Below are 17,784 nucleotides of genomic sequence, written 5' to 3'. Positions count from 1 at the left end.
TAGCTGGATCCGTAGATATACCATTTTTATCAATAAAGTGACCCAGATACTCTACCCGTGATGCTGCAAAAGAACATTTACTCTTCTTAGCGTACAGTTTCTGACTCCTCATTGTTTCCAGAACACATTTCAGATGTTGGAGGTGGGCTTCTTCAGAGTCACTATAGACGAGAATATCATAAAAAAAAATCAACACAAACTTCCTCAAGAATTCCCTTAATGTTTCATTCATTAGCCCCTGAAAAGTAGCTGGTGAGTTTGTTAAACCAAAGGGCTTCACCTGATACTCATAATGACCACTATGAGTTTAGAAAGCGGTTTTATGAATATCCTCCACTGCCATCCTCACTTGATGATATACCCTGCTCTTAAGTCCAATTTCGAAAAAATCACTGCGCCACCCAACTCATCCATTAAATCCTCTATCAGGGGAATAGGAAAACCGTCTTTAATAGTGATATTGTTTAACCCTCTGTAGTCGACACAGAGACGCCAAGTACCATCCTTCTTCTTAACCAATATCACTGGAGAAGCAAAGGGACTAGAACTTGGCTGCACAAGACCTTCAGCTAGCATATCCTTTACCAACTTTTTGATGGCATCTTTCTATTCAACTGCGTATCTATAAGGTCTCATGTTTACTGGGTTTGCTCCCTCCATCAGTTGAATTTTATGGTCATGATGTTTGCGGAAAGGAGGCAGTCCCTGTGGTTCTGCAAACACATCAACAAACTCCTCCAATAACATAGAGGTTGATGTTAACTTTGTTGTTTGTGTCTCTTCTGTTGTTATAGCAGATAATAAGCACTCCTCTTCTTCTTCTATTTTCTGAGTAACACACAACATAGACAACTGAATATCTTCCCATTTTAGTTTATTCAGCTTTTCCATTTTAACAGAACGGACTGACTCTGGCTGCACCCCATGAATTTTCACCTTCTTCTTTTCCCAGAGAAACTTCATTGTTAACAGTGTAAAATCCCATGTGATAGGTCCCAGCGGTTTAAGCCATTGTATCCCTAATACTGCATCAATGCCCTTCAGTGGTATGACCATGAAATCTGCAACAAACTTAGTACCATGAATCTCCCATCCAAACCTTGCAATCTTAGCCAACACCTGAAGGTTGTAACCATCTGCTACTCTCACTTTAGCATTATTGCTTGGCAACAAGGAACAACCCAATCTTTTGCAGTGTGAGGATCCATAAAGTTATGCATGGAACCCGAATCCACTAACATAAAGAATGATTTCTTATTGTGAGTTCCCTTAACCCGCATTGTGTTATAAGTAGAAATCCCCTCTATTGCATGAGCTGAGAAGTGAGCAACTTCTCCCTCAGGCTCCTCTTAACCCTCTTCTGCATCCAAGAAAACCTCTTCCATCCCTTCATCCACGTCCTGAATAAACAACTGAGCTTTCTTGTGGGTTTTGTAGTGCTCAGGGGTATACTTCTCATCATAGAAGTAGCATAAGCCCTTAGCCCTCCTTGAACTCATCTCCTCTGTCGACAAGAAACGTCGTGGCTGAACTTGGTCACGAGTCTTCTCTTGGAAGGCGGTTTTAGTAACCTGTTGCTCTGTGTTCTTCTTGAAGGGCACATGACCTTTATTTGTTGACCTGTTTGCCACCCAAGAATTGCCAGAACTTTTGTGTGGGTGTGCTGTTTCATAGAGCTTCCCCAACATCAAGCATTGCCTTATAGATTGTGGTTCAAACATCCTTATATGCATCTGAGTGTCAAGGCGCAAACCAACCAAATAAGCGCTTACTAAATAAGTTTCTGGAAGCCTTACTCGAGTTCTGATTGCTTCAAACTTTGCATGATACTCCACAATGCCCTCCGTCTCCTGTAACTTCTTTAACTCTGAGATCGGATCCTCACAAACCTCTTCAAACCTCTCCTTCACTCGCGATCTGTATGTAGGCCAATCTAACACGTTCTCTTCATCTGCTAACATGTTTTGATGCCATTGAGCAGCCAACCCATCTAAGTGAATAGACACCGTTGAACTTTTTGAATCATCGGGTGTGTGATCCACTTTAAAGAACTGCTCCACCTTGAATAACCAGTCCTGCACTCTATCACCACAAAACCTAGAGAAATCCAACTTACCCAGTCTCCTCACCGTATTATAATGAGAAGCGTTACCAGATCGACGTCCGGTTTCAAAATCTGACGCTGAAGCAGAAGAGAAACGCGGTGTCTGCTGATGCTCCGGTGGGTATGACTGTTTCGATGCAGAGAGCATATTGATCTCTTCAAACATCTCGGATATGCCTCTCAATCTTCGCGTTCTGAGCATCGAGCTTATTTTCAATCTTCTCAAAGCGCGATTCCGTCGTTTCCTCCGTTACGGGTGCTTTCTCATCCCTCGCCGCGGCGATCTCCTGAGCGTGAGTTGCTACCACCATTTCCGAGGATTGTCTTAGCTCTGATACCTTTGATAATGATAAATTACGATCTGTTCATCAACCACTATAATCACAAAACAATCGATCAAATACTCAAAACTTCTGATTAATGAGCAAGATAACAACGAGATCCAATGTTCATAAAACAGGGGAATCTCCAGATTCACCTTGCAAGAACAACGTCCTTCACAGAGGGTGAATCAAAGGTTCTAGAGAGTTCTAGAGAATTCTGGAAAGAGGAAAAAATAAGACTTCAACAATTATTCGATAACAGAAAAGTATGAGAGTCGTCATCTTCTTTTAAACGCCAGCATTCTCGTGTTTTAATCTTGACCGTTCCTTTAACTTTGCATCACAACCGTCCACGCGTCACTTCTTCTTCTTATCCTCTTTCTATATCAGGTTTCATCTTTCAACCCTAGTTTTTTTTTTAATTCTTCTCCTCCGCTGTAAAAGTGTAAATCCTACAGTGAGAACAAGCTTGCTTACAACACAAGCCAACCATGTCCCAAGGCAATAAACGATGTTCAAGACTACGATGAAGTTGGTGATGATGATGATTGTAATGATGATATAATGATAGTGTAGATGATATCAAGACTACGCACTACAAGAAAACACAGCAACTCCTGACAGTATTTCCGACAGACAACAATCCGTCGGGAAATACCGACGGATTACCGACGAATTATTGACAGAATTCAAGCCATCGATACTCGTCTTTAATCCGTCAGTAATTTCTGACGGCATTACATCGGTCGGTAATTTGTAACGAGAACCCGACGGAGTCTTGACGGAATATATCCGTTAGTAATATCTGTCGGAAATCTGTCAGTTTATTGTTACCGTTGACAAAACCGTTTGAATTTTTTAATTTCTAACAGAATACCAACGGCGTTTTGACGGAATATATCCGTTACCTATATCCGTCGGGAAGCCGTCGATTATTTGTTACCATTAAAGTAGCCGTTAAAGTAGCCGTTTGAATTTTTTGTTTGTGACGGATATCCGACGGATGTCGTTAGAATTGTTTTATAAATATGCGTACCCACTCATTCTCAACAACACACTCATTCTAACACCTTTCTTCCATTCTCTAAAAGAAAATAACGGAAAAAAAAGATATGTCTTATTTTAGATCGTGGATGGATGAACCAATGATGGATCCAGAGTCAAACTTATTAAGAGACGAATACGCTCAAGGGATATGTGAGTTCATGGAATTAGCTTGTCAACAACCAGAAGCAAAGAAAACCCGTAAGTTGAAATGCCCATGTTCTCTTTGCGGGAATGCCCATAATATTAGGATTGATTTAGTTTGGAATCACTTGTATTGCAATGGGTTTATGACGAGTTATAAGATTTGGTTTCTTCATGGGGAACGACCGGATTATGCTAGTACTAGCGAACCATATATTGTGGATAGCGTAGAAGAACGTAGAACGGAAGTAGATTTTGGTGTAGGTACTGTTCAGATGGTTAATGATGCCTATAGAGAAAATATGCAGTCGACTGGTGCAGATGAAGATAGAATAGAGGAAACTAACTTAGAAGCCCAAAGGTTTTTCGGAATGTTAGACGCAGCTAAACAACCTCTATACAAAGGCTGTAGAGATGGTCATTCGCCTTTATCATCTGCAAGTAGATTAATGACGATAAAGACAGACTACAATTTGGCTAAGGATTGTGTGGATGCGATAGCAGATTTTGTGAAAGACATTTTGCCTGAAGATAATTTTTCACCAGCTTCATACTACGAGGTTCAGAAACTGGTAGCTGGTCTTGGTTTACCGTATCAGATTATAGATGTGTGTGTCGACAATTGTATGATATACTGGAGAGAAGACGAAAACCGGAGAAGATTTAAATGGTGTCGCAAACCACGATTTCAAGAAACATCTGGCAGAGTTCCAATCCCATATAAGCGAATGTGGTATCTACCAATAACTGATAGGTTGAAGAGATTATACCAATCAGAACGTACGGCTGAGGCAATGAGATGGCATGCAGAGCATAGAAGAGATGGAGAGATCACGCATCCTTCAGATGCAGAAGCATGGAGACATTTTCAGTCAGTGTATCCGGATTTTGCGTACGAGCGACGTAACGTATACTTGGGATTATGTACAGACGGTTTCAACCCATTTGGGAAGCACGGAAGGCAATATTCGTTGTGGCCGGTAATCCTAACACCTTACAATCTGCCACCATCGTTGTGCATGCGCCGAGAGTTTCTATTCCTCTTAATTCTCGTTCCGGGTCCAGAGCATCCAAAGAGATCACTTGATGTCTTCTTACAGCCATTGATCTATGAGTTGAAAATGTTGTGGGAGCACGGTGTTGAAGCATATGATGTATCATATCAACAGAATTTTCAGATGAGTGCCGTACTAATGTGGACCATAAGCGATTTTCCAGCATATGGTATGTTATCTGGGTGGACAACGCATGGAAGATTATCGTGTCCGTATTGTCAAGATAACACAGATGCCTTCCAATTGAAGCACGGACGGAAGACATGTTGGTTTGATTGTCATAGAAGATTCCTACCTCCCGATCACCCTTATCGTCGCACAAGAAATTTGTTCAAGAAGAATAGCTACGTGTTTGATGATCCACCTCCAGATGTAGATAGTGCGAGTATATTGACTCAATTCAGAGATTTTGGAGCAGCGAGGACTCCTGATGTTGGTGGTAATGGGCATGATCCTGTTGATGGTGCTGGTGTAAATCACAATTGGCACAAACAGAGCATTTTTTGGGATTTGCCGTATTGGAAAGATCTTTTGTTGAGACACAATATAGATTTCATGCACACTGAGAAGAACTTCTTTGACAACATTATGAACACCGCTCTAAACGTCCCAGGGAAGACAAAAGACAATTTGAAGTCTAGATTAGACTTGCCAGATATTTGTTCTCGGCGTGAGCTTGAGGTAATGGCGAACGGGAGATGTCCAATTCCTGTCTATCGGTTAAATGCGGCTTCAAAGATGGCATTCTTCGATTGGATTACCCATGAGGTAAAGTTTCCCGATGGTTACGCATCGAATTTGCGTAATTGCGTAGATATTCGAGAAGGGAAGTTTACAGGAATGAAGAGCCATGATTGTCATGTTGTTATGCAGCGACTTCTTCCATTTGCCTTTTATAACTTCTATAAACTAATAATATTTTAATCTACATAAAACTAATATTTTAAAAATTCGATATTTTAAAACTAATATTTTTAAAATTATATATTTTAAAACATCTATAAATTAATAATATTGGGATTAAAATATTTTATTAATTTAGAATGATATTAATTTACTGAAAGTTTTGTTTTGATATTGTAAGAATATTTTTATAAAATTATGATTTAAAACATTTGATCTATATAAAACTAATATTTTTAAAATTATATATAGGTTTAATTGTATCTACTATTTTTAATATATATTAAATTTGCTTAAACATGCAGGAATTGGTGCTTTCTTTCGCGACTTATCAAAAAGACCACTTACGGTTGACGGTATCCGAAATTTGGAACAAAATATACCCATTCTTCTTTGCAATCTTGAGAAGATATTTCCACCGTCTTTTTTTGATGTTATGGAACATCTACCTATTCCTAATTTCATCACCTTAACAACTCAACGATGTAAGCTTTTCATCCATTGAACTATCTATTTCATGTTTACATCAGAATTTTGGATTTGGAATATACAAATTAGGGTTTTCTTAAGCCAGTCGTTGCATATAAATAGTCTTTACTTCGCCACTTGAAACAAATAAGTCTTTCTTCGTCTCTCTGGTCTTGTTTTATAGTTTTAGGTTTTAGCTTGTTTTCCTGAATTCAATTCGTATTTCATCGAGTTCTTAGGTTAGATGGTTAGATACTTAGAATTTTGCGTTGAAATTTGTTAGATTAGTTGTTTGTTATGTTAGATTTCGTGATTGTTAGGTTAGATTAGGTGATTTTTAGATTTTATCAATTTTTGATAATTGGGTTAAAATTAAGAAAATTTCGGACTGAGATGGGAAAAGTGTCTGCAAGTAGATGAAGTGCTAATAGATTGTGTACAGGAGTGACGAAGATCGTGTAAGTTTTCACAGTTTCACTTTATCCAAGTTAGATGAATCATTGTCATTAAGTTTTCAGTGTAAGTTTTCACGGTTTCACTTTATTTTTTAATAAATTGCCTAGATAAAACCAAATTCATACTCATTTTATCAATTTTTGATTCTCCAGTAATAATAGCTGCCACAACTCTAATTTAGATTTGTTTTTGTTTATATTGATTTGTTGAATTTCTGTATATAAAGACTTTTCTATGTCTTTTATCTCGTTTTTGAATTTTAACGAGTTTTTTGTTAAAGGATACGTTTAGGAGATTGTTGTTTAGTTTTTGATTGTATAATTGTTAATTAGAGATTTTTGGAATTATGATTTGTTACTTATATCAACTATTTTGAAGGAACTACGGAGAATTTCAACGTCATACTAACCGTTCCACTCAAAACCGAGTAGAACAAAATAATTCTCGGGCTTCGTCGCACACCCCCTCAACACATGTCTCGGAGTCTCCCACATCTGCTGCATCTCCTATAATGTCCATTGAGGATTTTGTCTCTCAACCCGGACGAGAACGACTCCGCCGTCTCCATCCTCTCTACATCGACAATTCTACATGGTAAGTATAACACATATATTTCATTAGCAATTTTAACTTTTCTTCTCAATTTTTAATGTTGGCTAAAACTTTTGTAGGTTCGAGGAATCGGGAAACGGTATTAGCAAATCTATGTTAAGGATGATGTATGTGTGGATGTCGGATTCACACACTCAAGTATTCTATTAGGTGGGAAAGATTATTCTTGAGGGACAAAAGATGAATATGTTAAAACTTATAAATTGATACGAAAATTGCTATAGTATTTCTCTCTTGAGAGGAAGATCCCCTTTACATGGCCATTGGCCTCTATATTTATACATAAATAAACGACATTAAAATGAGTAATTAAGCACAATTATTTCTTCTTAAATGTGTCCGTTTTGATTCTTCGGCTTTAATGCTCAACGTTTAAATTTGAGTTGACTCTGATCTTCATGGGCCTCGCCTTTTTGGCCCAAGTGTCCCTGAACCGACTTACCCGTGTCTTCTACACCGAACTCGTATCACAGTGCAGTCACTTCGGATTCTCGAAGTGGTGACAACCACTTCGACCGTCCCCTCGGTTCACGGGTCCAATGGGCATCATCCTTTATGGGCCACCCGCTTGACTACGTGGCAATCTTTGGTTGGTCTCGTACTTCTGGTGCGGGATCCGACACCAACAATTAGCCCCCCAAGTTCTTCGAAGTGCTATTCCAATTCGGAGGACTTTAAATGCTCAAGTGGCCAAAGATTGCGCTCGAGAATCTTTCTGATTTCCCGCCGAAAATCTCATCACTCCTTTAATTTCGGCACTAGCCATTTTTAACCGAGTGACATCTGTCATCATTATGACCGTATATTGATTAATTACTATTAAAACGGGAAAAACCTTCCCACTTCCCACATGACTTCCGAGGCGGTTTCATCATTAGCTTGAGGTAACTTCTTTTCACCATTACTCTCTTCTTTTACTTTTGTACTCTAATCAAAACCTCTCTCCTCGTTCTTTCGCCAAAACCCTTCTTCGCCGGATCTTGAATTTTTCTTTCTTCTCAATGACTTCAGATTCCGATAGACCCGAGTCTCCGTCTTTCGATGAGAGGCGTTCTAGCAATGACGAGTGCACCCGCTCTGATGATATTGCCGGTCCGCACTATAGGTCCACTTGTACTCTTCAATCCCTCGAGCGGTTGAAAGAGCTTTGCCGGATTCCGCCGGAAATTATGGCGGAAGCACAAATAGCTTCCCCCACAGAATCCCCAGAGAACCATCGTGATGGTTACTTCTGTGTGTATGAAATTTATTTCAAAGGTTGCGGGCTGACCTTTCCTCTTCCCGAAGCCCTAGTTCTATACCTAGCGGCTCTTGAAATCGCTCTTCCCCAATTAACCCCAAATCTTCTCCGTACTATTCTTGGAATTATAACAATCGCGGCGGAGGCCGGTTACGTTATCGGAGTTGCTGAACTAAATGAGCTTCTGAGCGTGAGAAGTTCATCGAAGAGAACGGGGTATTTCTCAGCGTATCCCAATGCCAACAGGAACATCATTTCACATCTTCCGAACAAGGATGAAAATTGGCATCATCCTTGGTTTCTAATTAAGAAAACTCCCGCTTCGATTGGAAATCTCGCAGATTTCCTCCCTTCGAAGTGGTCTGCGAAACCTGGTAGTGATTAGGTTGCCCGTATCTTTCCCGGTTGTTTCTTTATCTTTATTGACTAACACCGTTGTTTCATTTCGCAGCTTTCATCGCTTCCAACCTCCCATCTGAAGAGTTCATCGAATTCTTCAAAATAATTCTTGAAGGGGAAACCCTTTGGAATTCCTTCACTCTCGAACGATTCCTAGAAGCTAACCACAGACTCAGGATGAGTCCGCCTGGTCATCTTCACCAAATTCCTCCCCCTCCCTCAACTCAGGGAATGTCATCTCGGGCCCTTGTGGCCAAACGTAAGTTGCTTTCCAAGCCGATGGCTGAGGCCTGCGAGGAGAAGAAAAAGTTTCTCGCAACTTCTATAGACAAGAAGGACTACAGCAGGACCTTGCTGGTTGATGATGGCAGCACCGAGGGAGCCCGATCTGTCGCTTCCTTCAGATTAACTCCTCGTCGCGATCGTCGCGACTCACGTTCTCCTCGGAGGGATCGATCTCCTCGCCGTGATTCACCTCGTCCTCCCCGAGATGATTTTAGTAACGAACCAATTAAAAACTTGGTTCGCCGGAAGAGAGACAAGTCCTCTCGCAGCGATTCTTCTCCGCGGAGGGAAAAGTCGAGGGCCCGGACTGACCACTCACCTCGATCATCCCCTCCTCCTGAACCAATGGGTCCTCCACGACCGGTTGATGTGTCTTCCTCCTCCCAACCTGATAGTGGAAAGACTGCCCGGAATGCGTCTCCGAAAAAGGGAAATTCCGAATCTCGAGATACTTCCTCGAGGTTAAAACCTGCTCTTGTCCCTCAAGTCAAATCGCTTTCAGGTTTGGTGATTCATACAGTATTCAACGTTTTGTTTTTATATTTCCATTAGGATTCCGATTTTTACAACTCTTCTTTCTTCGCAGCTATGGAGAAAGAGGGTAGCGTCTTCCGATGCTTCAAGACCCGATCAGGTTCGATCTTGCCAGATTTCGACAAATGGCGCCTTGCGATTCGTGAACGCTATTTGCTTCACGCGCATCACTCATCTCGGGTTAGTTCCGTTTCTCTTTTTTTTTTTTTTGCATTGCCATTCTGCGAATTGACTCACCATCCCTGGTTCATGTATAACGCCAGGCTACTAGCGAATTTAACGACATGATCGAACATTACGAAGGGTTGGTCATTGGTCGGGAGAAGGACATTGACATGTGGAAGAAGAAATTCTCAGCTCTTGAGGCTGACCTCAACTCTTCTGCTGGCTCTAAGCACGATTTGGAGGATAAGGTCGATAGGTTGACGTCGGAGCTGGCGCAGGTAAAGGGGGAACTGCAAGACTATTATGACCGGAATTACAAACTCCAGGACGAACTGTCTGGTGTTCAGGGTAGACTTCATGAATCCGAATCAACCGCCGACACCCTGAACAATCAACTTATCGAGCTTGACGCGAAGTACAAGGCGCTAGCCAAGTTGCGTGATTCTGAGTTGGCAAGGTCGGCATCGAAGGCTAGAAAGGAGGTTAAGGGACGCGGGATGGAATTGATCCAAGGGGCCATTCGCTTCATGCAAACCGAGAAAGCTAGGTCGGACTTAGAGTCTGACATCAAGGAGCACGAAAGCAACCTGATTCTGCTGGATCAAATCCATGAAGCAGATTTCTCCGAGGAGCAAGAAAGGATCGAGCTGTCGACTAACCTTTCTGAAAAACGGAGTCGTTTGGCAGCTCTTCCCACTTCGGCCTTCAACCCGCTTGACTTCGAGGCATTCTTTACTGAATCACCTCCTATAAGTGAATCGGGTTTGGACTGGGCAGGTAACGCTTGGCTCATGTGGCTTACCTTTTTCTTACCTTGTACCCTTGATTGACTGGAATTATTATTTCCAGGCTTAAGTGAGACGGAAGACGTTGTCCCGCCCGCAGCTCCTATGGTACCAGAGGTCACTCCGGAAGTTGGTTGTTCCGCGGAGGGTGGTCAGGGAGCTTCATCCGATCAAGCACCAGTCAAGGAGGTGAATGAAACTTTGGTTGCTGAGCCGGAGTCTAGGGTGGAGATCACTTCGTAGTGGCTGCGTCCACTTTAAATTGGGGATTGTCCCTTTAAGACTTAATTTATTTTTGGCCTAAGGAGGCTTTATTGTTTCTTTTGAACAAGATATTTGCCTGAGGAGGCTTTTAAACCTTTCTAGGTTGTGACCCAAGGGGGTTTGGTTAAAACTATATGCAGGTTTGCAAAGTCCGCTTTTAACCTTTTGTGGCCTTGTGGCAATGCTTTCGAGATTTTTAGGCTGATCAGACCTTTCTCTTTAAAATGCGAGAGCTGAGCTCGGCTTAAAGCGAGTTCCCCACTTCGGGTTTAGTCAACTCGGTAAACTTGTTGGGCCTGGGCCTTAGAAACTTTTGCAGTTAATGCGACGGTTGCTCTTTCCCTTCTTAAAGAAAACGGCTCGTCTTTTAATGCAATAATTGCCTTTTCTCGATTTTCCAAAAATGGTTTAACCCACTCGGAAACGCTACCATTAATGGATTTATGGTTTCAAGACAAACCCTAAATCATTATAAATAAAGGCTTACCTACCTCTAGGCTTTATTAAACATGACTATAGAATCTCACTTGAGAAATATTTTAAGAATGGAAAACAAAGAAGTAGCCCCCATCGATCCCGGCAGCCCACTTTTCTTGTCCGGCGACGGCTTTGAACCGGCCGGCGTTCTCTTCCCTCACGCCGTCTTTCACTTTCCTCCGAAGGAGAAGAAAGAGGCTTGCGATTTTATCGACAAGGTAAATATTAAAGTTTTTGACTTAAAACTTCTTGTTTTGCCTTATTCACTCACTTTTATGCTAGGTCGCCGACAAGCACCGTCGCCTGTGTGAAGAGAGGCAGCGGCTGGGACTCAAAAGGCAGACCCTCGAGGCTCGTATCGCTCGGGTGGAAAGGAAGATACGGGCTTTGGAGAGTGATCCCTTTCAATGGGAGTGGCGGAACTTCGATTCCGTTGCTGAGATCCCGAAGATGCTTCGGATGTATCTCCGTGCTAGAGGAGTCCCGGGTCCCGTGAATGCTCCTGTCTTCGCCGTTCCATCCGACAGTGAAGAGGAAGAGGACTTGGAGGAGGAGGCCAGCAACTGCCGGAAACGCGTTCACGATCGTTCCGAAGTGGATGCCAAAAACAAGGCTTCCACTTCGAAGACTAAACCGGCGATGAAGGAGCCTGTTCCTGAGCCTCTCCCATAAATGTTCTTTTAATTTCTTCACTTTTTTTTTTAAAACTCGTAATGGGCTTCGGCCCTTTTTAATTTTATGGAAATATTTGCTACTTTCCTTTCTTTCCAAATATTCTTGGAGATGCGTCTTTTAATGCAGGATCCATTCGAGGGCATAAATCTCTCCGCGAATCATTCCATTCTTTGGATAGAGTCCGCAGCTTGTTAGGGATATGACTTTTCTATAAATTGTTGTTTCAATTTCCCTTTACTCCTCACCATTCTTTTCATTTTAGCAGGTATGGAGTTCAATCTTCGCTGTTCGGAGTCTATGCCCGACTTCTCCAGAATCGGGATGATGAATGAAGATGTTCCAAATGAGCCAAACAGGCAGCCTCCTCCACTTCGCGGCTTCTTGAGATCTCAGATCCGAGCCCCCTGTGCTTTGATCAGGGATCTCCCAATCAGAGATCAAGGAACGGCGACGGCGTTCATAGAGGCGCTCGAGCTTCAACACCGGAAGCTAACGTCGGAAAAAAGGAGACTTCGGAAGAGGATTAACCGGATGCAACGCAGGCTTACTACAGTGTCAAGAAGTCTTCACATCCTTGAATCTCACCCCGGAGAGTGGATTGAGCTTGGGATTTCTGACTTTGCTCGAATTCCGGACTGCATGATGCCGATCCTCGATCTTGCTGGTCAAGGAGTTGAAGTGTTCTGCTCATCAACAAGATTTCCATAATCTGAAGTGTACGATGAAGGACATTCCGTCTTTTAGATAACGCTCTATTTCCAATCTTTTGTATGTTCGCATAGCCGAACCTTTATTTGCTTCACTTGTTCGCACAATCGAACCTTTTTCCTTTAATAAAGAAATAAAACAAATTTTTATTAATAGCTGAACTCATTTCCGAGCTGCCTACGTACCCATCTCGGGATCAAGCCACACCGTAGTTCATGTACAAAAATAATGCATATAGCTTTAAACATAAAACTTCTTTAAGTTGATCACATTCCAAGGTCGCTTCACTGGATTGTCTTCTAGGTCTTTCAACCTATAAACACCGTTTCGAACCACTTCGGTAATAATGTAAGGTCCTTCCCAATCCAAGTTTTCCGGCACCTTCTTCTTTTTTGTTGTCAAAGACGCGCCGTAACACATAATCTCCCACGAAGAACGGCCTACTTTTAACCTTAGAATTGTAGTACCGGGCTGCTGCCTGTTGGTAATTCTGGATCCGAATTAGAGCTTGATCACGCCTTTCATTTATGGTATCCAGTGAATCATTAAGCATTGCTGAATTTTCTTTCTCATTTAACGGTGCTTCTGTTCGACGAAGTCCGGGCACATTGAGTTCAGCTGGTACTACCGCCTCCATACCATAAACCAAAGAGAATGGAGTTTCTCCTGTAGGTCGCCTAGGGGTTGTACGATAGGCCCACAGGACGGGTTGGAGTTCTTCATACCATCCTCCCTTTAGATGATTTAGGCGCTTCTTGAGGTTGCTTAATATTGTCTTGTTCGCGGCTTCAGCTTGACCGTTTCCTTGCGGATATCGTGGAGTAGAATAACTAACTTTAATTCCCCAGTCCGCACAAAAGGCATCAAACTCGTGTGAAATGAATTGCGGTCCATTATCAGTGACTATTTCGTACGGAACTCCATGTCGACATATAATGTTTTTCCAAATAAAGGTCTTCACCGCCGAATCCTTGATACCAACATACGCTTCAGCTTCAATCCATTTCGAAAAGTAGTCCGTAAGGACTAAAAGGTACTGTACACCTCGAGTTGATTTGTGCAATGGTCCAATGATGTCCATTGACCACCTCATAAACGGGTATGGGGCGGAAATGGAGGAGAATAACTCCGACGGTTGATGGATTAATGGCGCATGGAGTTGGCAGCGCTTGCATCTTTGGGCAAACTTAACACAATCTGTGATCATAGTGGGCCAAAAGTACCCCATTCTTTTAACTTTAAAAGCCATAGCTCTTCCTGATGAATGACTCCCGCATAATCCTTCATGCACCTCGCTCATGACGATTTCGACTTCGGGCCCAAAAATGCATAATAGGTAAGGGTCACTGACACCTCGTCTATATAACGTATCCTTCGACAGACAAAATTTCGCGCTAACGACTTTCATTTTCCTGGCCTGCCATTTATTCTTTGGGAGCTCACCTGTCATGATGTAGTGCTTTATTGGCTCCCTCCAGTCAGCCCCCCAGTCTTTAGCCGGAATTTGGTCAACCCTGTGAAATACTCGTGGCTCTGGCTCGGGATGTTCGTTTGGTTCAAGAACATCCTCCTCAATTAACGGTTCGGTTTCTAATATTGTTTCTGGAATTACACCTTCAACTGAGGCAACGGGTTCCTTGTTAGATGTATTTGATCCCCTTGACTTCCTCCGTTTGTTGGAAGGCGGTTCGATATCTGGTTCGCCGCGGTCGCGTGCCGCTGCTCGAGATCTTGTAATGACGAGAGTTTCTTTGTTGTCTTGAATACTTCGCTCCGAAATGCATTCTACTGGAATAACTCTCTTTAACCCGGGATCTGATGTTGACGCCAATGCGGCAAGTACATCCGCAGTTGTATTCTCTCCCCGAGGTATGCGGATTAATTCGAATTTCGAAAAATTCTTAGATAAATCCTTTACCACTTCGAGGTACGCTTCCATTCTTGAATCTTTGGCTTCATAATCTCCATTAAATTGGTTAACTACTAATTGTGAATCGCAATAAGCCAATATTTCTTTAGCTCCAACTCCTTGTGCTAGTCGAAGTCCGGCAATAAGGGCTTCGTATTCTGCCTCGTTGTTGGAAGCATCGAATAACAATCGGAATGATTGTTCTAGAATTTCTGATGTTGGAGATTCCAACTTGATTCCCACTCCGGATCCTTGCTTTGTTGAAGACCCATCTACGTGTAATTTCCAAGTTTGGTTCTCTGGTTGATCTATCGTTCCAGGTATTGGTAGTTCGGTCAGGAAGTTTGCTAAGACCTGAGCCTTCATACTGATCCGGCTTTTAAACTCTACGTGGTACTCGCTTAATTCCACCGCCCATTTCGCCAAACGTCCGGATTGACTTGGACTATGAATTATTGTTCTGAGTGGTTGGTTAGTTAATACTTCAACCGGATGGGATTGAAAATATGGACGCAGCTTCCGAGCCGAAGTTACCACTGCGAGTGCGAGTTTTTCCATTATTGTGTACCTGGTTTCCGGATCCGTCATTGACTTGCTCACGTAGTAAATTGGCTTCTGCTCTCCACGATCTTCCCGAACCAAGACTCCACTAACCGCGTGGTTTGAAACTGATACGTACAAATAAAGTATTTCGTCCACTTCCGGTTTGGACAGTATAGGCGGAGTGGTTAAGTATGCCTTAAGCTGCCCAAAAGCTTCTTCACACTTCTCATCCCAAAGGAATCCTTTGTTCCCTTTTAGAATTTGGTAGAAAGGCAACGACTTATCTGTTGACCTCGAGATAAAACGATTCAAAGCCGCAATCCGCCCAGTCAATCGTTGTACTTCTTTGAAGTTTCTTGGAGATGGCATGTTTAGAAAGGCGTTAATTTGATTTGGATTAGCTTCAATCCCTCTTTCTGTCACGATATAGCCGAGAAATTCTCCGGATGGGACTCCAAATGTGCACTTCGCCGGGTTCAGCTTCATTTGATATTTATTGAGAATACCAAAACATTCCTCCAAATGTTTAACATGACCTTCTTTCTTCAATGATTTAACCAACATATCATCTATGTAGACTTCCATAGTCTTCCCGAGGTGATTGTGAAACATTTTGTTCACCAATCGTTGGTAAGTTGCTCCTGCATTTTTCAAACCAAAAGGCATTACCTTGTAACAGTAGATACCTCTATCTGTGATAAATGATGTCTTTTCTTGATCTTCAGGGTTCATCGTTATCTGATTATAACCCGAGAAGGCATCCATAAACGTTAACAGCTCATTTCCAGCGGTGGACTCCACAAGTCGATCTATATGCGGCAGCGGGAAACTATCTTTGAGACATGCTTTATTCAGGTCTGTAAAGTCGATGCAAACCCTATCTTTCCCATTCTTTTTCTTGACAACGACAGTGTTTGCTACCCACTCCGGATATTGCACTTCTCTTATGGACCCTATCTTCAAGAGTTTATCCACTTCGTCGTTTACTATTTTTGCCCGCTCCACTCCAAGCTTTCTTCTTTTTTATTTCACCGGTTTGAAGCTTGGATCTACGTTTAGTTCATGACAAATTATACTCGGATTTATGCCCGGCATGTCCGCTGCTGACCATGCAAATGATGCTTTGTTTTTCCTTAAAAGTTTGATCAAAGCTTCTTTTATTTGGCCAGTCAAAGTTGCTCCACTTCTAATTTTCCAGTCCGGCTTGTCTTCTTCCAGTACCACTTCGACTACTACATCCTCTTTCTTCTGCCCACTAGGAAATTTTGTTTTTAGTCCTTCTTTTGCGGGCTTCGTTAATTGCTATTGAATCTTCATACGGTGGCTAGCTAAGTAACAAGTCCGTGAAGCTTCTTGATCTCCCCGAATTGTTTCCACCCCATTTGATGTTGGAAATTTGATACATTGATGGTATGTAGAGGGGACTGCTTTCATCCGATAAATCCAGGGAGTCCCGAGGATGATGTTGTAAGCAGCGGGCTTATCGAAGACAACGAAGTCCACGATCTTCGATACCTTCTTGGCAAGGACCGGTAGCTTGATTGTTCCGAGAGACATGGCTGACTCGCTTATGAATGCAACTAACGGAGATGGGGGTCCTACTATGTCTCCTCGGCTGATTCCCATTTTTTCTAGAGTACTTAAAAAGATTAAGTCGACCGAACTGCCTGTATCTATAAGGATCCTCGATACTTCGAAGTTGGCGACATCAAGGGTAATGACTAGAGCATCGTCATGAGGCCTTTCGAGGTACCGCGTTTCTTCTTCATCGAATGATATTGATGCACCTTGAAAATCGACTTCTTCGCTTAAGCTTGCTTTGAGTAAGACATTTCGTCTATGCTTTTTGATGGAACTTATTGAATCTCCGCAAAATCTGGATCCTCCTAGAATTACATTGATCTTACCCTTCGAACTCCTTGGTTCTTCCTCGTTGGATAACCTTGGTCTTTTGGAATCTTGATCTTTGGAGTTTTCCTTTGCTTCGTGGTATTCCTTCACAAACTCTTTTATATTGAATTTAGGAAGATCGCCACTAGCCCAAAGCTCTGCGAGGTGCTTTTTAAGAACGCTGCAATCCTTGGTTAAATGTCCGGTTACTTTATGAATGTCGCAATATAGACTTTCATCACGGACCCAAGTGTTTGATCTTCCTTTCCCTTGGAATTGCTTTCCGACGGTATTGTTGAAGGGTTGCGACCCAAATTTTCTTGGTCCTTTGCTCTCCCTAGGCTCGAACTTCTTGGTAGGGACGGTGATTGCCGGCTTTTCTTGTTTATTCCGTTTGGCAAAACTTTCTTTTTCGTCTTCTACCTCCATCCAGTTGTTTGCGCGGAAGAGTGCATCCTGAATTGTGTCTGGTTTATGAAGTATTAAGTCTTCTTTAAACCTTGAATCATGTCGCAATCCTTTTCGTAGGGCAGATAAAGCTGATTGCTGTGAGATTCTTGGGAGCTTTGACAGCACTCCTTTGAATTTGGTGATGAAGACTCGAAGTGACTCATTAGATCCTTGCGTTAAGTTCCAAAGATCGGCATCCGAAACGCTTTTATCCATAAGGATAGAGTATTGCTTTAAGAACACGGCTGATAGTTCGTCGAAATTGCTGATCGAACCCGGCTCTAATTGGGTGAACCACATTAGAGCTTGGCCACATAGATTTTCCGAAAACAGCTTGCAATAGCCTGCGTC

General features: G+C 42.3%; 1 protein-coding gene across 1 annotated transcript; it reads right to left on the bottom strand.

Moving 5' to 3' along the window:
• Window positions 1–2: 2 nt before the first annotated feature.
• On the bottom strand, window positions 3–2,909 carry LOC110230700. The gene is made up of 2 exons (XM_021034251.1): window positions 2,583–2,909; window positions 3–2,479 (listed from the first exon to the last, which is right to left on the bottom strand). Exon 2 carries the CDS (start codon window positions 2,304–2,306, stop codon window positions 1,350–1,352), a length of 957 nt encoding a protein of 318 aa, XP_020889910.1. The 5' UTR covers window positions 2,307–2,479; window positions 2,583–2,909; the 3' UTR covers window positions 3–1,349.
• Between the last annotated feature and the right edge of the window lie 14,875 nt (window positions 2,910–17,784).

The sequence above is a fragment of the Arabidopsis lyrata genome (assembly GCF_000004255.2).
Source record: "Arabidopsis lyrata subsp. lyrata unplaced genomic scaffold ARALYscaffold_2, whole genome shotgun sequence".
In the NCBI taxonomy this organism is placed as follows: domain Eukaryota; kingdom Viridiplantae; phylum Streptophyta; class Magnoliopsida; order Brassicales; family Brassicaceae; genus Arabidopsis; species Arabidopsis lyrata.
The sequence above is the reverse complement of the archived record's forward strand: the minus strand, read 5'-3'. Positions and strand labels throughout refer to the sequence as shown.